General features: G+C 46.8%; 1 protein-coding gene across 3 annotated transcripts in view; it reads right to left on the bottom strand.

Annotated features, from left to right (window-relative positions):
• The window catches only part of SCN3B (sodium voltage-gated channel beta subunit 3), a 941,302-nt gene that overhangs the window by 24,260 nt on the left and 897,471 nt on the right, over nt 1-19,571 (bottom strand). For all 3 annotated transcript variants that reach the window (XM_085647252.1, XM_085647253.1, XM_085647251.1), the window contains one exon: nt 18,705-18,843. In XM_085647252.1, coding sequence (XP_085503378.1) covers nt 18,705-18,843 — 139 coding nt within the window. The remainder of the gene's footprint in view (nt 1-18,704; nt 18,844-19,571) is intronic.

Raw genomic sequence — 19,571 nt, 5'->3', positions numbered from 1 at the left:
TAGTTTGGCTATAACTGAAAGAACGTACTAGGCAGTATCTTAGCCCCAGTGCAAATAGCTTTTTTTCTGCTTTCTCCAAGACTACATTGGATAAATTAATCACTGTCTTGTTGTACTAAACTTGCTTGCGCCTCCACCTGGTACCTGATTGTTTCTTTCCTCTTGAGTTTCCTGTGTTGTTTTCTTCTTTCTCTAGGTCTTTTGTTTCTCTTCTGTTTGATTTGAAGCTTGGAACTCTCAGTCATAAGGTTTGTCGCCTGTTGCGCCTTAAAAAATCCAGTTCCTCAGCCAGAGCCAGTGCAGAACTCAAGTCTGAGGCTGATACCATACTAGGAATTGTTGCACTGATTCTACCATCCTGATTCACAATATTGTAGTCAGTTTGCTTTTGTTTCTTCATTGTGCCATAATTCTGTGAGAATGTGAAAATCTGACTGCTCTCGTAATCTATTTTGTCCCTTTGGAACTTGTGTGCTTTTCTATTCTTTATTATATACTCGTGCTTGCATAATCTTATTGTCATTTCTGCACAATATTTCACAATAAACTCAGTTTGCTCTGATAGAATCAATTTCGCATTGATAAGTTCAATTTCTTTTTGCACTTGTTCTCAATCTATTTCTGAATATTTAACCAGGATTTGAACACATTTTTTAGATGCTTCAAGGCCACTCTCTGCCCACTCTTTTAACATAATTGGGTTTCGATTTTCAAAGCTTGGTGCTAACATAATTCATAGCCCCCTTGGTATACGATCTGCCTCAAGATATTTTTGTAATGACTTGTGTTCCCCCCACTTGGCCTGTTCATTTTTCATGAGTTTTTCCAAAGTCCTCAGGCAATATTTAACATACATCATTCCTCCCCTGTTAGCATTAGCTGATGCATGTGCAGATGAATCAGCATTGGTTGCATTCTCAAAGAATTCATCTGCTGCTGCTTCGTGTTCATATAGAGCATAGGCAAACATTGTGTTAACTTTCGCAAAATAATAAACCACTGCCCTTGTAAATTGTCACGCTTGCGGAGGAAGCACACCTCTCAAGCTGCCAATTGGGAATTCGAGAACGGCGGGGCCGGCATCGGCCATGCCAAAAGTATGGCGGTCGTGCCGGCCCCCTCCGGACATGGAGACAAGCCTGTCGCACACTTTGGTGACGCGACAGGTGTGCCTCCCCATGGATTGGTCCCGGCCCAGGGCGTGACCCGGAAGTGATTTGAATCACTTCCGGGTCACGCGATGGGCTAACGCCAGGCCGGTTATAACCGGTCTAGCATGAAAACCTGATAAAAGCCTGGGGAGCACAGGAGTCAGTCTCTTCGCTCCTTGCTCCCCAGCCTGCCACACCAGCCTCGCTAGGAGGCTGTAATTTGACTTTTTCTTAGTTTTTTACGGTCATTGGACGATCGCCGGTGGTAGTTCGTCGCCGTCGAGGAGCCGTGTGTTGTCTCCCTTCTTCTGTTTTGTGCATCAGGTCGGAGGACGCCCGAGATTAGCAGGCGGGAGAATCATGGAGTCTCCATCGCGATCGGAGCGAGAAGCGGTAGCTGGTGAATCGCAGAGGACCTGCGTTGGAGTGCCGGGAGAACGGGATGACCATCCGTTGCAGGAGAGAGCGAAGCGGTTGTGGGTGAACCTCAGAGGACCTGCGTTGGTGTGCCGGAAACGTGACGACCATCCTGTGCAGGTACCCGGTAGAGGTGGCGTTGGTTCTGGTTAGAGCGCTCACCCCTCTGGTATTCGCCCGCTTTGTGTGCTGCGTGCATCGTTAGCATCGTGCGCGCAGCTGTGAGTTTTCAAAGAGTAGCAGCTTGCAGCGTCACTGTGGCCTAATGGTTAAGGTCTGAGACTCAATTCCCATTGTTTCTGTTTTTGTTACTGGGTCGTTTTATCTCACATGCTCACCATTCCCTCAGCACAACCTAGCCTAGACTTGTGAGATTTCTTCTACCCTTTTATTACAATTGAGCCCACATTGCCTGTGGCCTAATGGTTAAGGTCTGAGACTCTTACTCTCAAGGTTAAGTGTTCAATCCCCATTGTTTCTGTTCTGTTACTGGGTCGTTTTAAAGCACGGTCGGCGCTCCGGGTGATTAGACTCACAGGGTGATTAGCCTCAGTCATGGTAGCGAGCGATCACCTCTTCAGGCGCTGTGCTAGTCCAGTTAATTGATGATACCAGTGCCGCATATTGGTCATAAATAAGAAACGTTTTTAGTTATAATCACAGAGTTGGATGAGTGGTAGGTCTAAGTGCCTGGCAGCGTGTACTTAGCGCAATAGAACCTCACGGGGGGCACACTCTGTTTTCTTCATATGTTATAGATCCCAAGCAACATCAGTGATCACTGAGAGGACCGCAGAGTCTTCCTCGGGGTGTGGACAACCGGTGCAGCACACAGGATACCTAAGGTGACATAGACAGGCCTGCATTCCAGCGCTTCCGGGAGCCACACAGGTTTGAGCTTAAACACCTGACCCACTGGATTAGCTGGTGGTGGGCTCTGGTCGCGGGGATGCTTACGGCCGGTTTGTGTACCTCCAGCGTGTTAAGGTAAGCACCTGGACTGTGGTCCAAATCACTGCAGGACGGGGGAGTGCGTAAGTCAGGCTAGTACACGGTTTTCGCCTGTTGGATTATTATAAGAGGCCATTGTATAGATTTGGGGTGATAGCCTGCACATTCCAGTAATACTGCAGTAAGTTTTAGAGTAATGGCTGGGAAAGTGAAGAGGGGTGACCAGCGTTCTCGTATGGAGAGGCTGATGGAGGCAATGATGAAGAAGTTGGACGAATTGGGGCATGGTCTCGCTGATCTCAGGGAGAAAGTAGAGGGGCAGGAGGGGACAGAAGAGAGGGCTAGGCGCAGCACTGTGCCCCCCCCCAAGGTGGCATTTCCTCCCATCCCAAAAAGAGTTAGGGCAAAGAAGCTGGTGGAGGATGAGCCAGTTACGCCCATGGCCCCTGTTCCCATAAGGGATCTGTGCCACCTGTACCTCTGGGTGAGTTCCCACCTGCCCCAGTACCAGCCCATCCGGTGACACCAGTTGCCCCTGTGCCAGCTCCCTAGCCCAGAGAGGAACCCGCGTCCACAGGGGTGGTCCCGGTTGAATCAGTGATCCCTGCGCCAGTCACACAGCCCAGGGAGGAGCCCGAGCCTGCAGGTGGGGCCCCATCAGGGGGAAGCCCACAGCTCCCAGTAGTCCCTCGAGCGGGGGAAATGCGATCCCACAGGATATAGTTTCCAATTTGGCAGCAATCCTTCCATGGTTGGGGAAGGCAGGCATCCTCTCTTCAACAGTGGGGGCAAATGACATAGGTACTGATTCACTAGCAGAGGCAAAGCGAATAGTTGGTCAGTTTCAGACGGCACCTGTGGAAAAAACTGTTGAGGGTCCGGGTGCACCTTTCCCTGTCATTTCAGCGGGTGGTGTCAGCACACTTGAAACCAGCAAGGGATTGCCGGGGTGCAGCCTGACAAAAGAGAAGCAGTTGGAGTCAGCTGGGGCCACCCCAGTAGGTAAGCCGGTGACATTGCCAATGCTGGATGTAGGGGAGTCCCACTCAGAGCGGGAGCGTTTGGGGAGACATGTTACGCAAGAGGTAAAAAGCAGGATTTGGTCTGGGGAGTACGTTAATATGTTCTCCTTGCTTATTTGCGAAAAGGATAGGGAGGATGCGAGAAAAATTAAAGACTGGATGCTCCCTAGGGAATGGGCAAATGAACTCCAGAAGTACAGTGTGGAAGAAAACTTGATTAATTGGATCAGAGGTTGTTCCATATTCATGGCAGTGATGGCCGAGCGTTTCCCTAACTTACAGGCACAGATGGCTTGTTACCAGAACAGGATTGTCCGGGCACATGATAAATTTGCGGGGGGGGTGGATGGAATATGACAAAAGTTTCAGGAGAACTAAGGCATCTGACCCAGCATCAACACGATTGCATGGTTAGATCTATTTGGTAGGGGAGCACAAAATATTGCCAAAAGCCCGTCCCCCCAGCCCTTTCAGCCATTTCAGTCCTTTCGGTCGCAGGCAACCACAGGTTCCGCCAATAATACCAATGGCGGTGGGGGAAGGAAGGGAACATGTTGGGATTTCAATAGACGGACTTGCACTAGACCCCAAGGCATGTGCAGGTTCAAACATGCGTGTTCCATTTGTGCCAACCAGTCTCACCCCGAGTCTAAATGTCACAAAAAATCATGGGATAAGAGTAGGAAGAAACAGGAGTGAGACGGATGCACCCCTCAAAGCACGGTCACCCATTGATGTAACGGCACTGACACCCTGGCTCAACAAGTATCCTTGCCATCTCACCGCTAAAACTCTGCTGGACGGTTTCAGATACGGTTTTAGGATACCAGCACTTGATTATGTGGGAACACCGGAGTGCAAGAATCAACTCTCGGTGCGGGCCAACCCCGGTGTAGCAGCAACAAAAATTGACAAAGAATTGCACCTGGGCAGAAAAGCTGGCCCATTTGATTCCATCCCTGTGGAGAACTTTGTCTGCTCCCCTTTGGGGGTGGTCCCCAAAAAGGTAGAGGGTGAATTCAGACTCATCCATAACCTGTCAGCACCCAAGGGAGATTCATTAAATGACGCAATTAATGATGAGATTTGCTGTGTGAAGTACGGTTCCTTTGACCAAGCAGTGGAGATGCTCAGGGGTTTGGGCCCAGGAGCCTTGATGGCTAAATCAGGCATAGAATCCGCTTTTCGGTTGTTGCCAGTCGACCCTTCTGATTTTCACCTACTTGGCTTTCAGTTTCAAGGGAAATTCTATATGGACATGTGTATGCCAATGGGCTGCTCGGTGTCCTGCGCATATTTTGAAAAATTCAGTTCATTTTTGGAATGGGTTTTTAGACAGGAGAAAGGGCATCAATATGTCATGCATTACCTGGATGACTTTTTTATCTTGGGGTCACCGGGCTCCCGGGAGTATGTGTGGGCGCTGCAGGACTTTTGCACACTCATGCGGGCTTTTGGGTCCCTTTGGCCCTGGGAACGGCGGTTGGGCCAGCAACAACAATAGAGTTCCTAGGGATTGAGTTAGATTCCATTCAGGGGTGTTTCAGGTTGCCTGCGGACAAGATCACCAAGTTTAGGACAGCATTACAGCTTGGGTAGGGAGAAGGTCACATTGCACCAGTTACAACAGACTGTAAGGCAACTGAATTTTGCCCTGAGGGTCATACCAATGGCAAGGCCATTTTCCCGATCCATCTCACAGGCCATGGCTGGGCTCAGGGAGAAAGACCACCACACCAGGCTGTCATCTGAGGTTAGGCAGGACATGCAGCTTTAGATGGCATTCCTGCAGGACTTCAATGGCAGGGTAGTGTGGCCCGGTCCGCCCACTACTTCCGCGGAGTTAGGCTTAATGACTGACGCTGCAGGTTGTGAGGGATTTGGCGCCATACTCGGTACCGAGTGGTTGGCACAGCGGTGGCCAGCATGGTGGTGCAAGGAGACTGGCTTGACGGGTAACATTGGTTTCCTAGAACTGTTTCCCATCTGGGTGGCATTGACGGCATGGCCAGAACAACTGCGTAATCAATCAGTGGTGTTCTGGTCAGACAACATGACTGTGGTCGAATGCATCAATCAACAAGCTGCACAGTGTAAAATGATTCTCCGTCTATTGAAATAAATTGTCCTTTTATGCATGAAGCTAAACATGCAATTTAGAGCCAAACATGTTCCAGGAGTTTTAAACCATGCAGCTGATGCACTTTCTCGCTTTAAGATGCAGGTTTTCAGGGAACACCTCCCGGCTGCTGCGGCTTATGCCACCCCCTTCCCAGAACTACTTTGGCAGATTGTTGCCCCCAACTACCAGACCTCATGGCAGCTAGCCTAGCACCCAGGACCAGGAAAGCATATGAAGGGGTGTTTGGGCATATTGTTCCTTCTTGGGAAGGGAGTGGGCTGAGAAGTGGCATGACACGAGATCACTCCTTCATGACCTGGGTTTTTTGAAGGGGGAGGGACGTTCAGCGGCAGCTGCCAAACGGCATGTGTCGGCGATCTCTTTCTTTGCCCAAATTAGAAACAGAGGGATCCCACCAACAGCTTTACAGTTAGGAAGGCATTGAAAGGTTGGCAACGCCTCCAAGGGTCTGCCCCAGATACGAGACAGCCAATCGGGGTGAAGCTGTTGACATCCCTACTAGGGACCCTCCCTTTGACCTGCACCACATCAGGGGAAGTGCTGTTGTTCAATGCCACTTTTTCATTGGCCTTTTATGGTGCCTTTAGGATTGGGGAATTGGTGGCCCAAAACAATATTTACTCGGCGGCCTGCAGTTTGACCGCGTGAAGGTGCGAGGGGATACTCTACTGATATCAATTATGAAGTCCAAGACGGATCAAGAAGCACATGGGGATGGGGTAGTACTGCATTAGGCACATGGTAATCCTTGCTGCCTCCTCTCACATATCGAAGCTTACCTGAAGTTTAGACCCAGTGACAAAGGGGGGTCTTTACTAGTTCATGCAGGTGGTATCCCACTCGCACGTTTTCAATTTAAGAGGGTCCTGGACATGGCAATTCAGAAGGCAGGTTTGAACCTAAGCTGTTTTGGTACTCATTCTTTTAGGATAGGGGCAGCCACTGAAGCAACGGCTAGGGGCTTACCTAGCAACAACGTCCAAAGGATTGGGAGGTGGTCCTCTAATTGTTATAAGCGCTATGTGCGGCTACATATGCTGTGAGTGGGATATTTTGCCAGACACTGATGCATGTGTCCTTCTCTGCTTTCATTTACAGTTTCTCAAACCTGTCACACAGGGGGGAAACTGGAAACGACGCGACAACAACATCAGGCAACTCGAGGTCTATCATCGCCAGATAAAGGATCAAATGTCGTTTGGATAATTGGCCACTCGTATGTAAGGCGTCTGTTTAATTTTTTCCTTACAGAAATTTATAAATCTAGGGCACGGCAGGCTGGTTTTGAGATATCATTTCATGGAAAGGGGAGCCTCCGCTTTAGTCGGTTTAGGGGTGTCGTGCGAGACCTATTGAATAAGGGGGGGGCTCTTCTCAATATTATTACTCTGCGCCTGGGGGGGAACGATCTGGCAAGCCTGGCAAGAAGGGGGTTAGTGGAAAACATAATCTCAGAAGTGGGTTGGTTAGCCAAGACATGCCAGGGGTGCACTATTGGGTCGTCGCAGATGATACCACGATTTCAATGGAGGGGAGGAGAATCTGTAAGAGCGTTGAATCACTCTGCGAGGAGAATAAATAATAAAATAGAGAGGCTCTTCAGGGCTCTTCATCTACAGACCATCGCCCATGGGTGCATCAGAGGAGAACCGTGCTTCTTAAAAGACGGTGTCCACTTGTCAAAAGTAGGCAATGAAGTGTTCCTAGAGTGTGTGACAGTCCCAAAATAAATACATTCTTGGCTTGGTAAGTGGGTTGGGTATTTGGGTTTGAGGGCACTGAGCCAGGTCTATTATGTCTGTGTCTGTTTTTCTCATCATGCACCAAAATAAAACAAACACACAACAGTGTACAACAGAAGAGAGACGGATCAACAGATATATATATAGGGTGGCTGCATTTCAAAATCTGGAATCAATACTGGTTCTCTTGCTTGTCCAAATTGTGTGATCCTAGTCAAAATGCTATCTCACAGAGCCTCCTTTTTCCTCAGTATCACATGTCGGAGCACTTTTAAATGCTTAAGTTCAGGATGTGTGTTTGCGCAAGCATCTATTATGTTTGATTTAATAGACTATACTGTTGCTCCAACTATAATATGAAACTAGGCTACATTTAGGGTTTACATGACTACTGCCTCTTAGTTCAATAAGGACATTGCCATTGGGGGCAAGTCATTAATATTTCTAAGTTCATGTTAAAAAAACGACCACTTTTAATAAATGCCTGTCTATGCAGAAATATGATCTGATGAGCTAAGATGAAACAATTCCACATGTTAAACAAATACACCTTTTTGAATTTTGAAGAGACTGAATCATATTTTTACATTATGTTTGTTGTATGATATACATGCAAAACGTGTTCATGGCTTGCCTTTTGCATGGACTCTTATAGCCAAGCTGGAACCTTGGCTCGGCTCTGGCTTGGCTTAACCTATTTATTTACTGATAGGCCCAACTGTATTTGCAACACAACATTAGTACATGGGCCATCAGTCACTTGATAAAATGAGTTATATAAGGCTAGAACTGGAAATACAGAGCCCTGTCTACATGCACTGTTTTACCAACTCTAGTATCCACACAAAATGTTTAATCTTTCTTTTTTTATGCTTGTTTTAATTCTATCCTTTTCTCCTTCCTATGGTCTCTTGCACGTCAGAAATATGAAGGACTGTATTCTACCACTCCTATAATCTTCTATTTTGTTTGAGGTTAGCTCTATTAAAAATGAGTCTTTACTGCTTTTCTTTGTGATGTGCAGTTTTTTCAAGTACACTTATTGCCATGTAAAAATGTAAAAGGAATAAATAAAACTTGAGAATTGAGATCTGATAGAGAACAGACTTTATACAATGCAACATAATTGAAGACTGTAGGAAGCTGGCTCTTTATGTAGTGGACCAAAAGGAGGTACACCGTGAACAGAGTCCACGCAAACCTTACAAAGGAACAAATGACATTCAAAATTCTCTCTTTTGTGGTAGTGTGGGAGAGCAGTTAGGCATATCAGAGTGTATTGCTAACCATTTATACACATGCAAAGGCAGTAGATGAGGCCCACACTAAATAAAGAAATCCAACATCAATTTATAAAAATAACACGTACTTTTATTTAGATACCAAGATCATCGGAATTGGGCAAGTACTTTTTGAGTTATGAATTTTGACAGTTTTCAGAAATGGACACAGTGCATTTTCTGGTGTTACCCAAGGAGGGAAAAACATGTATTGCATCTGGGCACTGTCAGCGAGCTACGGGACTGTTCTTCTGGACTTAACGTGAGTATGGGGAAAGGTCCAAGGCCATACCAACTGGTCCCCTTGGGAGTCACTGGGCTGTCCAGTTGCAGAGGTGTGTCACAGCGTTTGGTGTCCCATTCGCTTCAGAGGGGAACAGTCGTGGGACTGGGGCACGAGTCCTGGGGAACCCACAGGGGAGCTCGACCCATGAGATCCTTGGGCACAAAGGAACACCATTGGCCTACTTTTCCTCAAGCTAAGAGGCTCGGTGCAGTAGTGACTTTTGGGGTCGGATTCCAGTGCAGGAGTCTCTCATGGTTGGAAGGGGCCTGTAGAAAGAGGGTGCAGGCGGTGACTGGAAATCCAGTCTGGGCAAACCCAAACATGGGCTCATCACTTCTTCATGGTGTGCGCTTGGTGTATGTTGGCAGAGAGCAGACCCTTTATTTAAAGAGTTATATATGTTTATCCACCTCTTTGATAAGAGACGTTAGTTACATCATTATATCTAGAGGCAGAAAATGAGACTTCTATCCAAGGAAGATCTTCCTCTAAAAATCCCTATTTAGTCAAAACAGAGGGTCGCATAAGGTAGGTGATGTGAGACCTACAGAAGCAGCGCACTGCATCCGCTGCTTCACGGGGTGCTCATTTATTCCATCATTACAACCCAACTGTCCTGTGATCACAAACACGCTCTGCACGCTCCTGCCATCTTTTATCAGTTCATTCTTTGTGTAGTGCAACTTTAAAAAGGCTGTGCTCATGTCCACTAGTAAATGAAGGAAAAGCATTCATTGTGTTCACAGTGCTCATTGCCTCAGTACCTGCATATTGTGTCTTTTTGCTTTTTTCGCTGCCACTTGTGCCCATCTCTCATTTTCTACCCTCCTTACTGTGCCCATCCGTTTTTCTGTTTTTCCTGCCATTCCCGCCCGTTCCTGCCTCCCAGCTGCATGTCCCTCCTCCCTCCCCTACTTAATGGCAGCCGCGCAGCAGACGCATTCAACGTAAGCTCTGTACATGAGCACGCCATGGAAATCTGGAACCTACTCAACTCCCTCTCACCCGACATCGCCTTCTTCAGGGAGACTTGGACCAATTCCTCCTCCGCCCCTGACATCGCCATCCTGGACGGATACAAGGACCGCCCCAACTACCCAGGAGGTGGCCGCGCCATCGCCCACAAAAGCACCTTCTGCCTCACCACCTCGAGTGAAACCTTCCCCTCCACTGAACACCTGCACTTCCTGATCCAGTTCACCCCCAAGGCCACACTCCAAGGAACCCTCGCCTACAGACCTCCCGGCCCCCGGACACACTTCACCACCTTTATCACCGACTTCATCGCACCCCACGCCATCGCATCAACAAACTACACTCATCCCAGGCCTGAACTTCCACTTTGACAACCCCAATGACCCCAACGCCTCCATCCTTCGTGACAACCTCACCTACATCTGACTCAAACAACTCGTCGCCACACCGATCCATCGAGCAGGACACACCCTCGACCCTCGACCCCATCTTCGCCACAGGAAACAGCGTCCACTTTAGCCACACAATGCAACCACCAGGGACCGACCACCACTGCATACACTTCGCCATCGACAAACAAAGGGCACCCAAACCTACCCCACACCCACCACTAAGGAACTGGAGCAAAGTCACTGATGAGCAACTTAACTCCACCCTCACCCGAGACAGCCACACCCGGACCTCTGACGCAAACAGAGCAGCCAGAGAACTCCAAACCTGGATCTCCAACTGCACAGACGAGCTCGGCCCACAACGCAACCCCGACAACCAACGCCCCAGGAAAGCAGCCCTCGAAGAAGCCAGGCACACCTGCAGATACCTGGAGAAACACCAAGACAACTGGATACTACGCCGCCTACAAGGATGCCAAGACGGACTACCACAACCAAATCAGAACCACCAAAAGGAAATTCATCCACAACAAAATCCTCGCCAACTCCACCAACTCCAAGGAACTCTTCAGCATCATTCAGATATTCACCAACCCACGCAGCGAAGCCACAGACATCACCCCGTCCCAAGACCTCTGCAACAAGCTTGGAACCTACTTCCATCTCAAGATCAAAACCCTCTATGACAACTTCATCGACCATCCTCCAGACACCACAGATGCCCCCTGCCCCCCAAGGACACCAGCCAACCCACCATCTCCAACTGGATACCCATCACGACAGAAGACATGGCCTCGAGCATGAAAGGCATCCCCTCGGGGGCCCCCACCAACCCCTGCCCTCCTCACATCTACCACAGAGCCTCAGCCGCCATCGCACCCGAACTGCAACGCACCATCAACACCACCTTCAAAACAGGTACCTTTCCAAGAAGCCCACAGCGGACCACACCGACCTCAAAAACTACCGGCCCATCTCGCTGATCCCCTTCGCAGCCAAAGTTGCAGAGAAAATGGTCAGCAGGCAACTGACACGTTTCATCGAAGAGAACTCCATCCTCGACCTGTCCTGTTCTGGATTCCGAAGCAACCACAGCACGGAGACTGCCCTACTCTCCGCCACAGACAACATCCACACCCTCCTGGACCAAGGCCCCTCTGCAGCCCTCATCCTACTCGACCTATCAGCGGCCTTCAACACCATCTCTCACCACACACTAGTCGCCAGACTGCACAACTCTGGCATTCAAGGAACAGACCGGGACTGGATCTGATCATTCCTCACCGAAAGAAGCCATGGAATCAGACTACCTCCCTTCCTCTCCGATCCTACGAATATCACCTGCGGAGTCCCACAGGGATCATCACTGAGCCCGACCCTCTTCAACATCTACATGGCCCCCTGCGCATCCATCGTCCGACAATACAGCCTCAACATCGTATCCTATGCCGGCGACACCCAGCTCATCCTTTGACTCACCCGAGACCCCACCACCGTCAAACTCAGCTTCCAGAAAGGAATGCAAGACGATGCAGACTGGATGACCAACAGATGTGTGAAACTCAATGCCAAGAAGACAGAAGTCCTCGTCCTTGGAACCACCCCTTCAGCATGGGACAACACCTGGTGGCCGACAGCCCTCAGGAGTCCACCTACCCCATCAGACCACGCCAAAAACCTGTGAATTATACTCGACTCCTCACTCACCATTAACCGACAAGTCAACGCCATCACATCCAGCTGCTTCAACACCCTCTGCATACTCCGTAAGACCTTCAAATGTATCCACCCTGAGTCAAGGAAGTCGGTCACCCACACACTCATCACCAGCAGACTGGACTATGGAAACGCACTCTATGCCGGCATCAACAAGTCCCTACTCCGCAAACTCCAGACCATACAGAATACCGCAGTCAGACTCGTCCTCGGCATCCCCCAGCAAGAACACATTAGCCAACAGCTATGAAGACTCAACTGGCTCCCCGTGGAGAAAAGAGTCACCTTCAAAATCCTCACCCACGCCTACAAATGCCTACACAACAACAGACCCGAATACCTCAAAGACAGAATAAACTTCCAATCTCCTAACCTCGCACTGGCCGAAACCCTGCGTATCCACAGAGCCAGAGCAGGCGGAAGATCCTTCTTTCACATTGCAGCCAAGATCTGGAACGAACTACCGGCAGACATCAGATGCGCACCCTTCCTGAACACCTTCAGAAAGACTCTCAAGACCTGGCTCTTCAGCTAAACAGATTGGCGGACCCCCCCCCCCCAGTGCCTTGAGACCCTCACGGGTGAGTTGCGTGCTTACAATTACCCTGTTTGGTTGATTGTTTGAGCTCTTGTGGATCTGGGGACCCCCTTAGTATTGTCACCTCCCTTGGACTTGGGCTCTGGAGTGCGGGTGTATAGCTGCTTTGAAGCGTTGGGTGTCAGCAGTCACAGACTCACTTCTTTGTCTTTGCTTTCTGCAGGAGGGACACACAGGACACTATCCCTGAAGTCCCTCAACATGCAGGTCAATCTGCCTTGGCATTGGTGTCCGGTCTGGGCACAACAAGCCTTGGCAGCTGCAAGGGGTTCAGTACCCTGGGGATTGGCACTGTGCGGCTCCGGCAGTCCTGGTGTCCCGACACTTAGAGGGGGATGGATCTGACCTGTAGGAGCACTGCTACCTCTTCCTCGGTGGCTGCTGCATCGGTAGACTTCATAGGCGACAGGTCGGTGTACCAGGTCTTGGTTCTTTGGGGCCTGTGGCTGCAGGAGAGTAGCTACTCCAATGGAGATTCTTTGGCACTTTGTAAAGCACTATCAGGCTTTTGGGTCTCTTGAGGTCTGCACAGCGACAGGACTTATCAGCAGCTCCACAAGGGTCAGTGCAGCTGACAGGCCGGCAGGGTTGGCACAAAGTCAGTCATACTCCTTGGTTCTTGGGTCAGTAGTCTTCTTCCACTCCTTCTTTTGTGTTCAACACAATTCTGAAGATATGGCATCAGGAGGATCCCTAAATGCTCAATTTAGGGGTGCTAAGGGGAGTGAGAGGTAGTAGCCAATAATCTACTTACCCTTGGGGTCACTACACCCCATATATGACCCCTTCCTGTGGAAAGTCTGTGTAACCCTGCCCCAGAGGTCCTAAGTGTGCCAACACAAAGATGGCCACTTCTGAAAAGTCGTACCCACATAAGGTCAGGCCACCTGAGGGGTGGAACTAACCTGGGGGTGAGCACGCCAGCCTGACTAGCTAATTATCCCGCCTATCCAGATGCCAAAGGGCTCTGGACAAAAGGGGTTGGCTTCTTCACTTGTGAGGTGTGCCAGATTCACATTTGAAAGGCGGCAACTTCTTTGAAGCTTGCCGGCCTAGGAAGGCTAATCAGCAGGTCATCCTGGGAGTGGGGGTCTTACACCATCTTTCTGGATAGGCTTTGGTACTGACCTCCTAAGAGAAAAAAAACTCCCACCCTAGGAGGTCAGAAACTTGTCTCAGTGCAGGCTGGCAGAAACTAGTCAGCCAGCACAGCAGAGGCTGGTAGGTTTACCAGCAGCACCTTTTAAGATGCCCTCTGGGTGCATGCATTAATAAATTGGGATCAGTGTGGGCTTATTAATACGAGATGTTTGATACCAAACACCATATATTTCAGTGAAGCCATTATGAAGTTTGGGAACTCCCTTTGACCATTGCCCAGTATATACCCGAAGATGGTTTCCCTGCTCACTTGCAATATCTAGCAATAGAATTAAATATCACAGGAGCATATCTGTTTATGCAGATATGTCCTCACATAAAATATAATGCACCATGCCTGAGGACAGGGGTGACTTACATATATTAGATGCACTGACTTTGGCATGACACACAGGAGTGTGTCATGTCATTTTTTCACTCATGGTTTGCACCATGTTATGCAGCCTGCACTGACATTCTGTGTGGAATTTGTATGTGGGTCTGTTAAAGTGGCATAAGCTGTGCTGCAGCCCATAGGAACCCTCTTTAGTACCCATGCACCAAGTGAGCAAGTGTAGGTAGATCTATCGGCTTGAGGGATCACCTTAAGATTTCTTTCTTAAATGAAGACAAGTGACTCAATTTGAACTTTAATTTACCAAATATATTGGATACAAAATAGAGATTTTTGGAGACAATTCTGAAGGAAAATTGATGAAATCGTACACCATCTCAAATTCTGGTACCAAACCTAGGAGCAGAACCAATATGAAAATGTGTTCTGCTCAAACAATCAAGTCTAGATATTTTCAGAATCCTTCAGCCCATCCAAACAAGAAAACATACCCATATCTTCAAGCCTACAAGTGATTCCCCTATGTCCCATATGGGCAGTTCATCAGTGGCTAAAGAACAAATGCTTGGCTGATTTAAAAACAAAGTAAGCTCATAGTTTATGCTGATGCCATGCCTTCATATGCTGGAGCGAATATTCAGTAGAGAGTGAATACCACAAATGAATGTATCATCATTGGATGAGAATGTGAAAATCTAGTCACTCGCTGAAAGGTTTAAAAGAGCTGAGGGAACTTCTAAGATGTAAATATTGTTCTAGACTCCCGAAAGACTTAACATCCTCACTTACAAACCAGAAAGAGGATCTTCCAACAGCAGCAAATACATCATTTTAAAATGCATTAATTTGAACCCATTTAATTCCACTGTCGTCTTCCATTTCTCTTCATTTATTGATTTTACACAGAGGCCAAGATAAGATCAACTCCCCCTTTAGAAGAGCATCATTTTGCTTTCATAAAAGCAAAGTACTAATTTTAACATTCTGTCTATTTGAAAACTTTAAAATTATAATATGAATCTGATTTATTTCAATTGGCACCGAAGCTCAAACACTTTTCAGCCTACTAAAATGGCTTCCCACTTTACCTTGCAATGACGTGCATCTGTCATGCGCATCTGTTCTGTCATGGCAGAAAATCTTGCATTTCCATTCCCCAAAATATATTTGCTACAGCAGTGTAACTGTGGTACCTTCCAAGCCTTAATTTTATGTTTTGTAAAACTCCTACTGTACCTATGTCAAAATCAATTTTAAGAGGGTACTGTGTGCCCGATGATGTCTCTCTCATCATTTCTTCACTTTCCAAAGTACATGTAGTCCATGTTCACAAAGAAAATTATGAAACCCTAACTAGGCAGACAAGCGGCAACTGTGGCTAAATGACAGATGAATTTAGGAAAATGAATGAAGCCAAGATTGATATGGGCAAGACATGACTAGGAATCAGTCATGAGAGTAATGTCCTAGTGATAAACGTGAAATAAATTGAGGTGCTAGTGCTGGTATGCAGCTGGGAATATTCTTGCCTGGCTAAGGTGTATAAAGGAGTCTGCCAATACTGCCTCTGAGTAACCCTGGGCATAGTACTCTGCTTCGCTCACGGAGCATGCATAGTTCGCACTACTACGCACTACGCAAAATGCACGTAGCACAGTGCAAAAAACTGTGCTAGAACACGTAGCATAGCAGCAATATCAACAATACCCACAAATGCTTTGATAAAGCAATTTTACATGCTTAAAAGCATATAACCAATTCACAAAAGTAAACTGTAAATGAAAATAATAGGCAATGAGAGAGGTGATGATTTTGGGGCCCCCCCTAACCTAGGGGGAGGACCAATCAGATGCCTTGAACACAAAGAGCATATCATGCTGGTGAATGATTCAGTGGTGGTCCCTTCCTCCTAGGACCACCCCAAGCACAGTTATGGGCAAAAATACAATCCCAACCAAAGGCCCTACAAAGCATTATGGGACGAGATTAGCAGTGGGCAGCGAATATTATAGTGTCCAATATATTAAAATAATTCTACAAAGAGCAGTTCAACTAGTCGTTACTAGATGTCCCTCATGAGTCAAATTCAAAAGCATTGAAACCCTTTCATGAAGCTTTTGCATTTGACTCATGAGAGACATCTAGTAACGGCGAGTGGAACTGCAGATCTTTGTAGAATTATTTTGATATTGGATACTATAATATTCACTGCCCACTGCTAATCTTGTCCCATAATGCTTTGCAGGGCCTTTGGTTGGGATTGTATTTTTGCCAATAACTGTGCTTGGGGTGGTCCTTAGAGGATGGGACCACCGCCGAATCGTTCAAGAAGATGTGTTTTTTGTTTTCAGGGCATCTGCTTGGTTCTCCCCCTAGGTTAGGGAGGATCCCAAAATCATCACCTCTCTCACTGCTTGCTAATTTATCATTTTCACTTTTGTGAAATGACTATATGCATTTTAGCATATAAAGACAGAAATACTTATTTTATCATAAATTGCACTGTGCAAGATGCTGTTTGCAATTTTTGCTCAGAGCAGAGAAGCACACAGTGCTATCAGATACGCACTATGCAGTAGATCAAAGTGTACTCCGCGTAGCTACGTGTTGTGCTACTACGCAAACTAAGCCCAGGGTTACCTCTGAACACAATTTCCTGCAAGGGAAGGTTATCTGATATATTTTAGCAGGAGAATTCTTCCATATAAAGTCATGTTGGCAGGTTTCTTCCACAAAATGCAATTTTTTTCGAAAACTCCTAACCCAAATTATTACAAATAAAATATTTCCCACTTCAAGTAAATTCATAAAAAAATTAGAAAATTTAAAAAAACACATAGGCCCTGATTACAATGTCGGGTGGATGTGACACCGTTGCGAAATGGGAATCGACTGACCTGAGGTTGGTGGTTCCCACCACATCACTTAGATGCGACAACACACAGTGCGGTTGGAAACATCCATTTTGCTATGGGAGCTTGTGCCGCGGGTAGAAAATGCCTGCAGCATAAGCTCCCATAGAAAAAAAGGATGTTTCCAAACACCTCACAGTGCCTGCTACATGGTTCAGGCATGTTGAGGGGGGCACCATAGGTACCCCATAGGGTAGTATGCCAAGGCCGAGGAGGAATGGGGTCCCTGCTAGGGGCCCTCAAAGACAATTTACGACAGCAGTAGTTCCATGTCGGAAAGGCTGACAGGGAACTGCTATCGGAAAGTGCCATCATAATTCTGCAGCATAAACTCAGTACTTGAGTGATAATGAGGCCTTTCCAACTGGCCGACGAGCTCCTTGAGCCTGGAACTGCATTGGAATCCCCAGCCGGTTTAAACTCCGACCGCCGTCGGTCGGAGATTAAACCTACAATGTCGGTCAAAAAGCCTCTGGCCCTTAATTAAGTGGGAATAATTCAATTTGGCAAATGTCAAGTAGCCTGTGATGAAGCATTCAAGTGCTAAGGTTGAAGATCCACACTAATGATTTGAAACAGATAGAGTGTGTATAACAATTAGTGGAAGATTGATAATCATGGCAGCATAGGAACAGAATTTTTGCACATGGAATTGGATGCAGAGGATGGGGTGCTATAACATACATTTGAAAAATAGAACATATGACGGTGACAGTGTTAGGAACAGGGTTTAGATAGATGCAAATCTTTTCTGTAAAGTTCAGTAACATATCTACAGATAAAAGCCTACCCTGTTTATAAATTCATGGATACAAAATATGTTTACCCATGTTTTTTTCTTCGTAAATCACGAATTACCAACCTTGTTTTTGGGCTAGACATCTTATGCTGACAGGGTTAAAGTTGGGATGTATATTTGGTTAGCTCAAATGGGCTAATGAATTATGATTGCAGGCAGTTGTGTGTTATGGTGGCTGTCTAATGAATAGCACTGGAGACTAGACACCAAGGTGCCAGTGTCAATGAGGCAAAGAGAGGTCATAGGTGTTTGCCATTGGAGGAAAGAGAGAACATTAATATTTCTAAGGTCATAGGAGGAGTCTGAGGTCAATATCACCTAGGTAAGAGAGGGGTCAGTGCTTTGAGTCCTTCTGCTAAATGAGGAAACTATATTCAGTGCCACTCGTTGTAAAGAGAAGGAACAGATCTCAGTGTACTTGTGTTTAAGATAAGTGTCAGAGCTCAGTTTCACTGAGAGTAAAAAAAGGAGGCATCAGGGCTGAGTGTCACCAAGAAAAAGAATGAAAAATGAAGCACAGTAGCAGTAAGCATTAGAGAGGGGATTCTTCACTGTCACTGAAGGCGAGGAGAGGAGTGGGAGCACAGAATTATTGCAGTAAAGAGAGTTGTCTGTGCCCAGTATACACTCAAGACTAGAACGGGACAAGAAGGAGACACTTAGTGTTGCTGCTGGTGAGGTAACATGAAGAGCAGCAATGGAAAGATTTAGGGTGATGGTAAAGGTGAGGATATAAAACAAGCATATGGGTGACTGTGTGATGCAGTAATCCTAAAAATTGGACTATTATCATGCGACCTGGAACACAGCCTCTTTTCTACTCACGGGCTCTCCTGTGACGTCTCCTCATTCTTGGATATCTTCCGGTAGCAATAAACCATTTCTACCAGCAACCACAATGTTAGGAAGACCAGCAGGATGTACATCATGATTTCAGAGACGACAGCAGTAAAGTCTTCACCGGCTATGCAGGGAAAAAATATCAAAAGTGCTAAATATCCATAGCACACAGTAAGGAACATAGGTTCTTTCAATTGAAACTGTAAAGAGGCACTTTGCATTAGTTATGCACATTGAGTGTATTCACCTAACACCAGTTCCACAAAATTAACATATGAATCTCATTTACTATATTAGTATATCCATGCACTGAGAAGTTTTGGATCCTTAACCCCACTAAATGTCCAACTCCTTCTTCATGCTCTGGCTAAACACGACATATAAAATATGTACAGCGTCACAGATAATTATCTCTTTTGTCGAAATTTCCATGCAACGCATCTATCACCACTAATATACTCAGGGGGTATAAAGTATAACCAATATTCTATAAGTGATAGTACATTCTGAGAATAAGTAATTAAACATTACACAGTGTTCTCACTGCCTCATGTACTAATAGTGACAATGAGCTCTTAAGGTCAGTGAAACTAGCTGAGACCACTCTCTTTCCTTCAAGAGCCCTGAACTGTGACCCTCTCTCTTATGGCAAGTGACACTCTTCTCTGACATCTCTCTTTGCTCATTTCTTGATTGACCCCACCTTTACTCCATTTGACGCTGAATTCTGAACCCTCTCACACCCCTGGTGACCCTGAGCTCAGACATATCACTCAGAGCATGACAATCAGCTCTAATACATATCCTAACATAAGGAACATTGAAATCTGAACCTTTTCTTACCAACAGTGA

The sequence above is a fragment of the Triturus cristatus genome, chromosome 3_2, assembly GCF_964204655.1.
Source record: "Triturus cristatus chromosome 3_2, aTriCri1.1, whole genome shotgun sequence".
Classification (NCBI taxonomy): Eukaryota; Metazoa; Chordata; class Amphibia; order Caudata; family Salamandridae; genus Triturus; species Triturus cristatus.
Note: the sequence above shows the minus strand (reverse complement) of the source record. Positions and strands in the feature narration are given on the sequence as shown.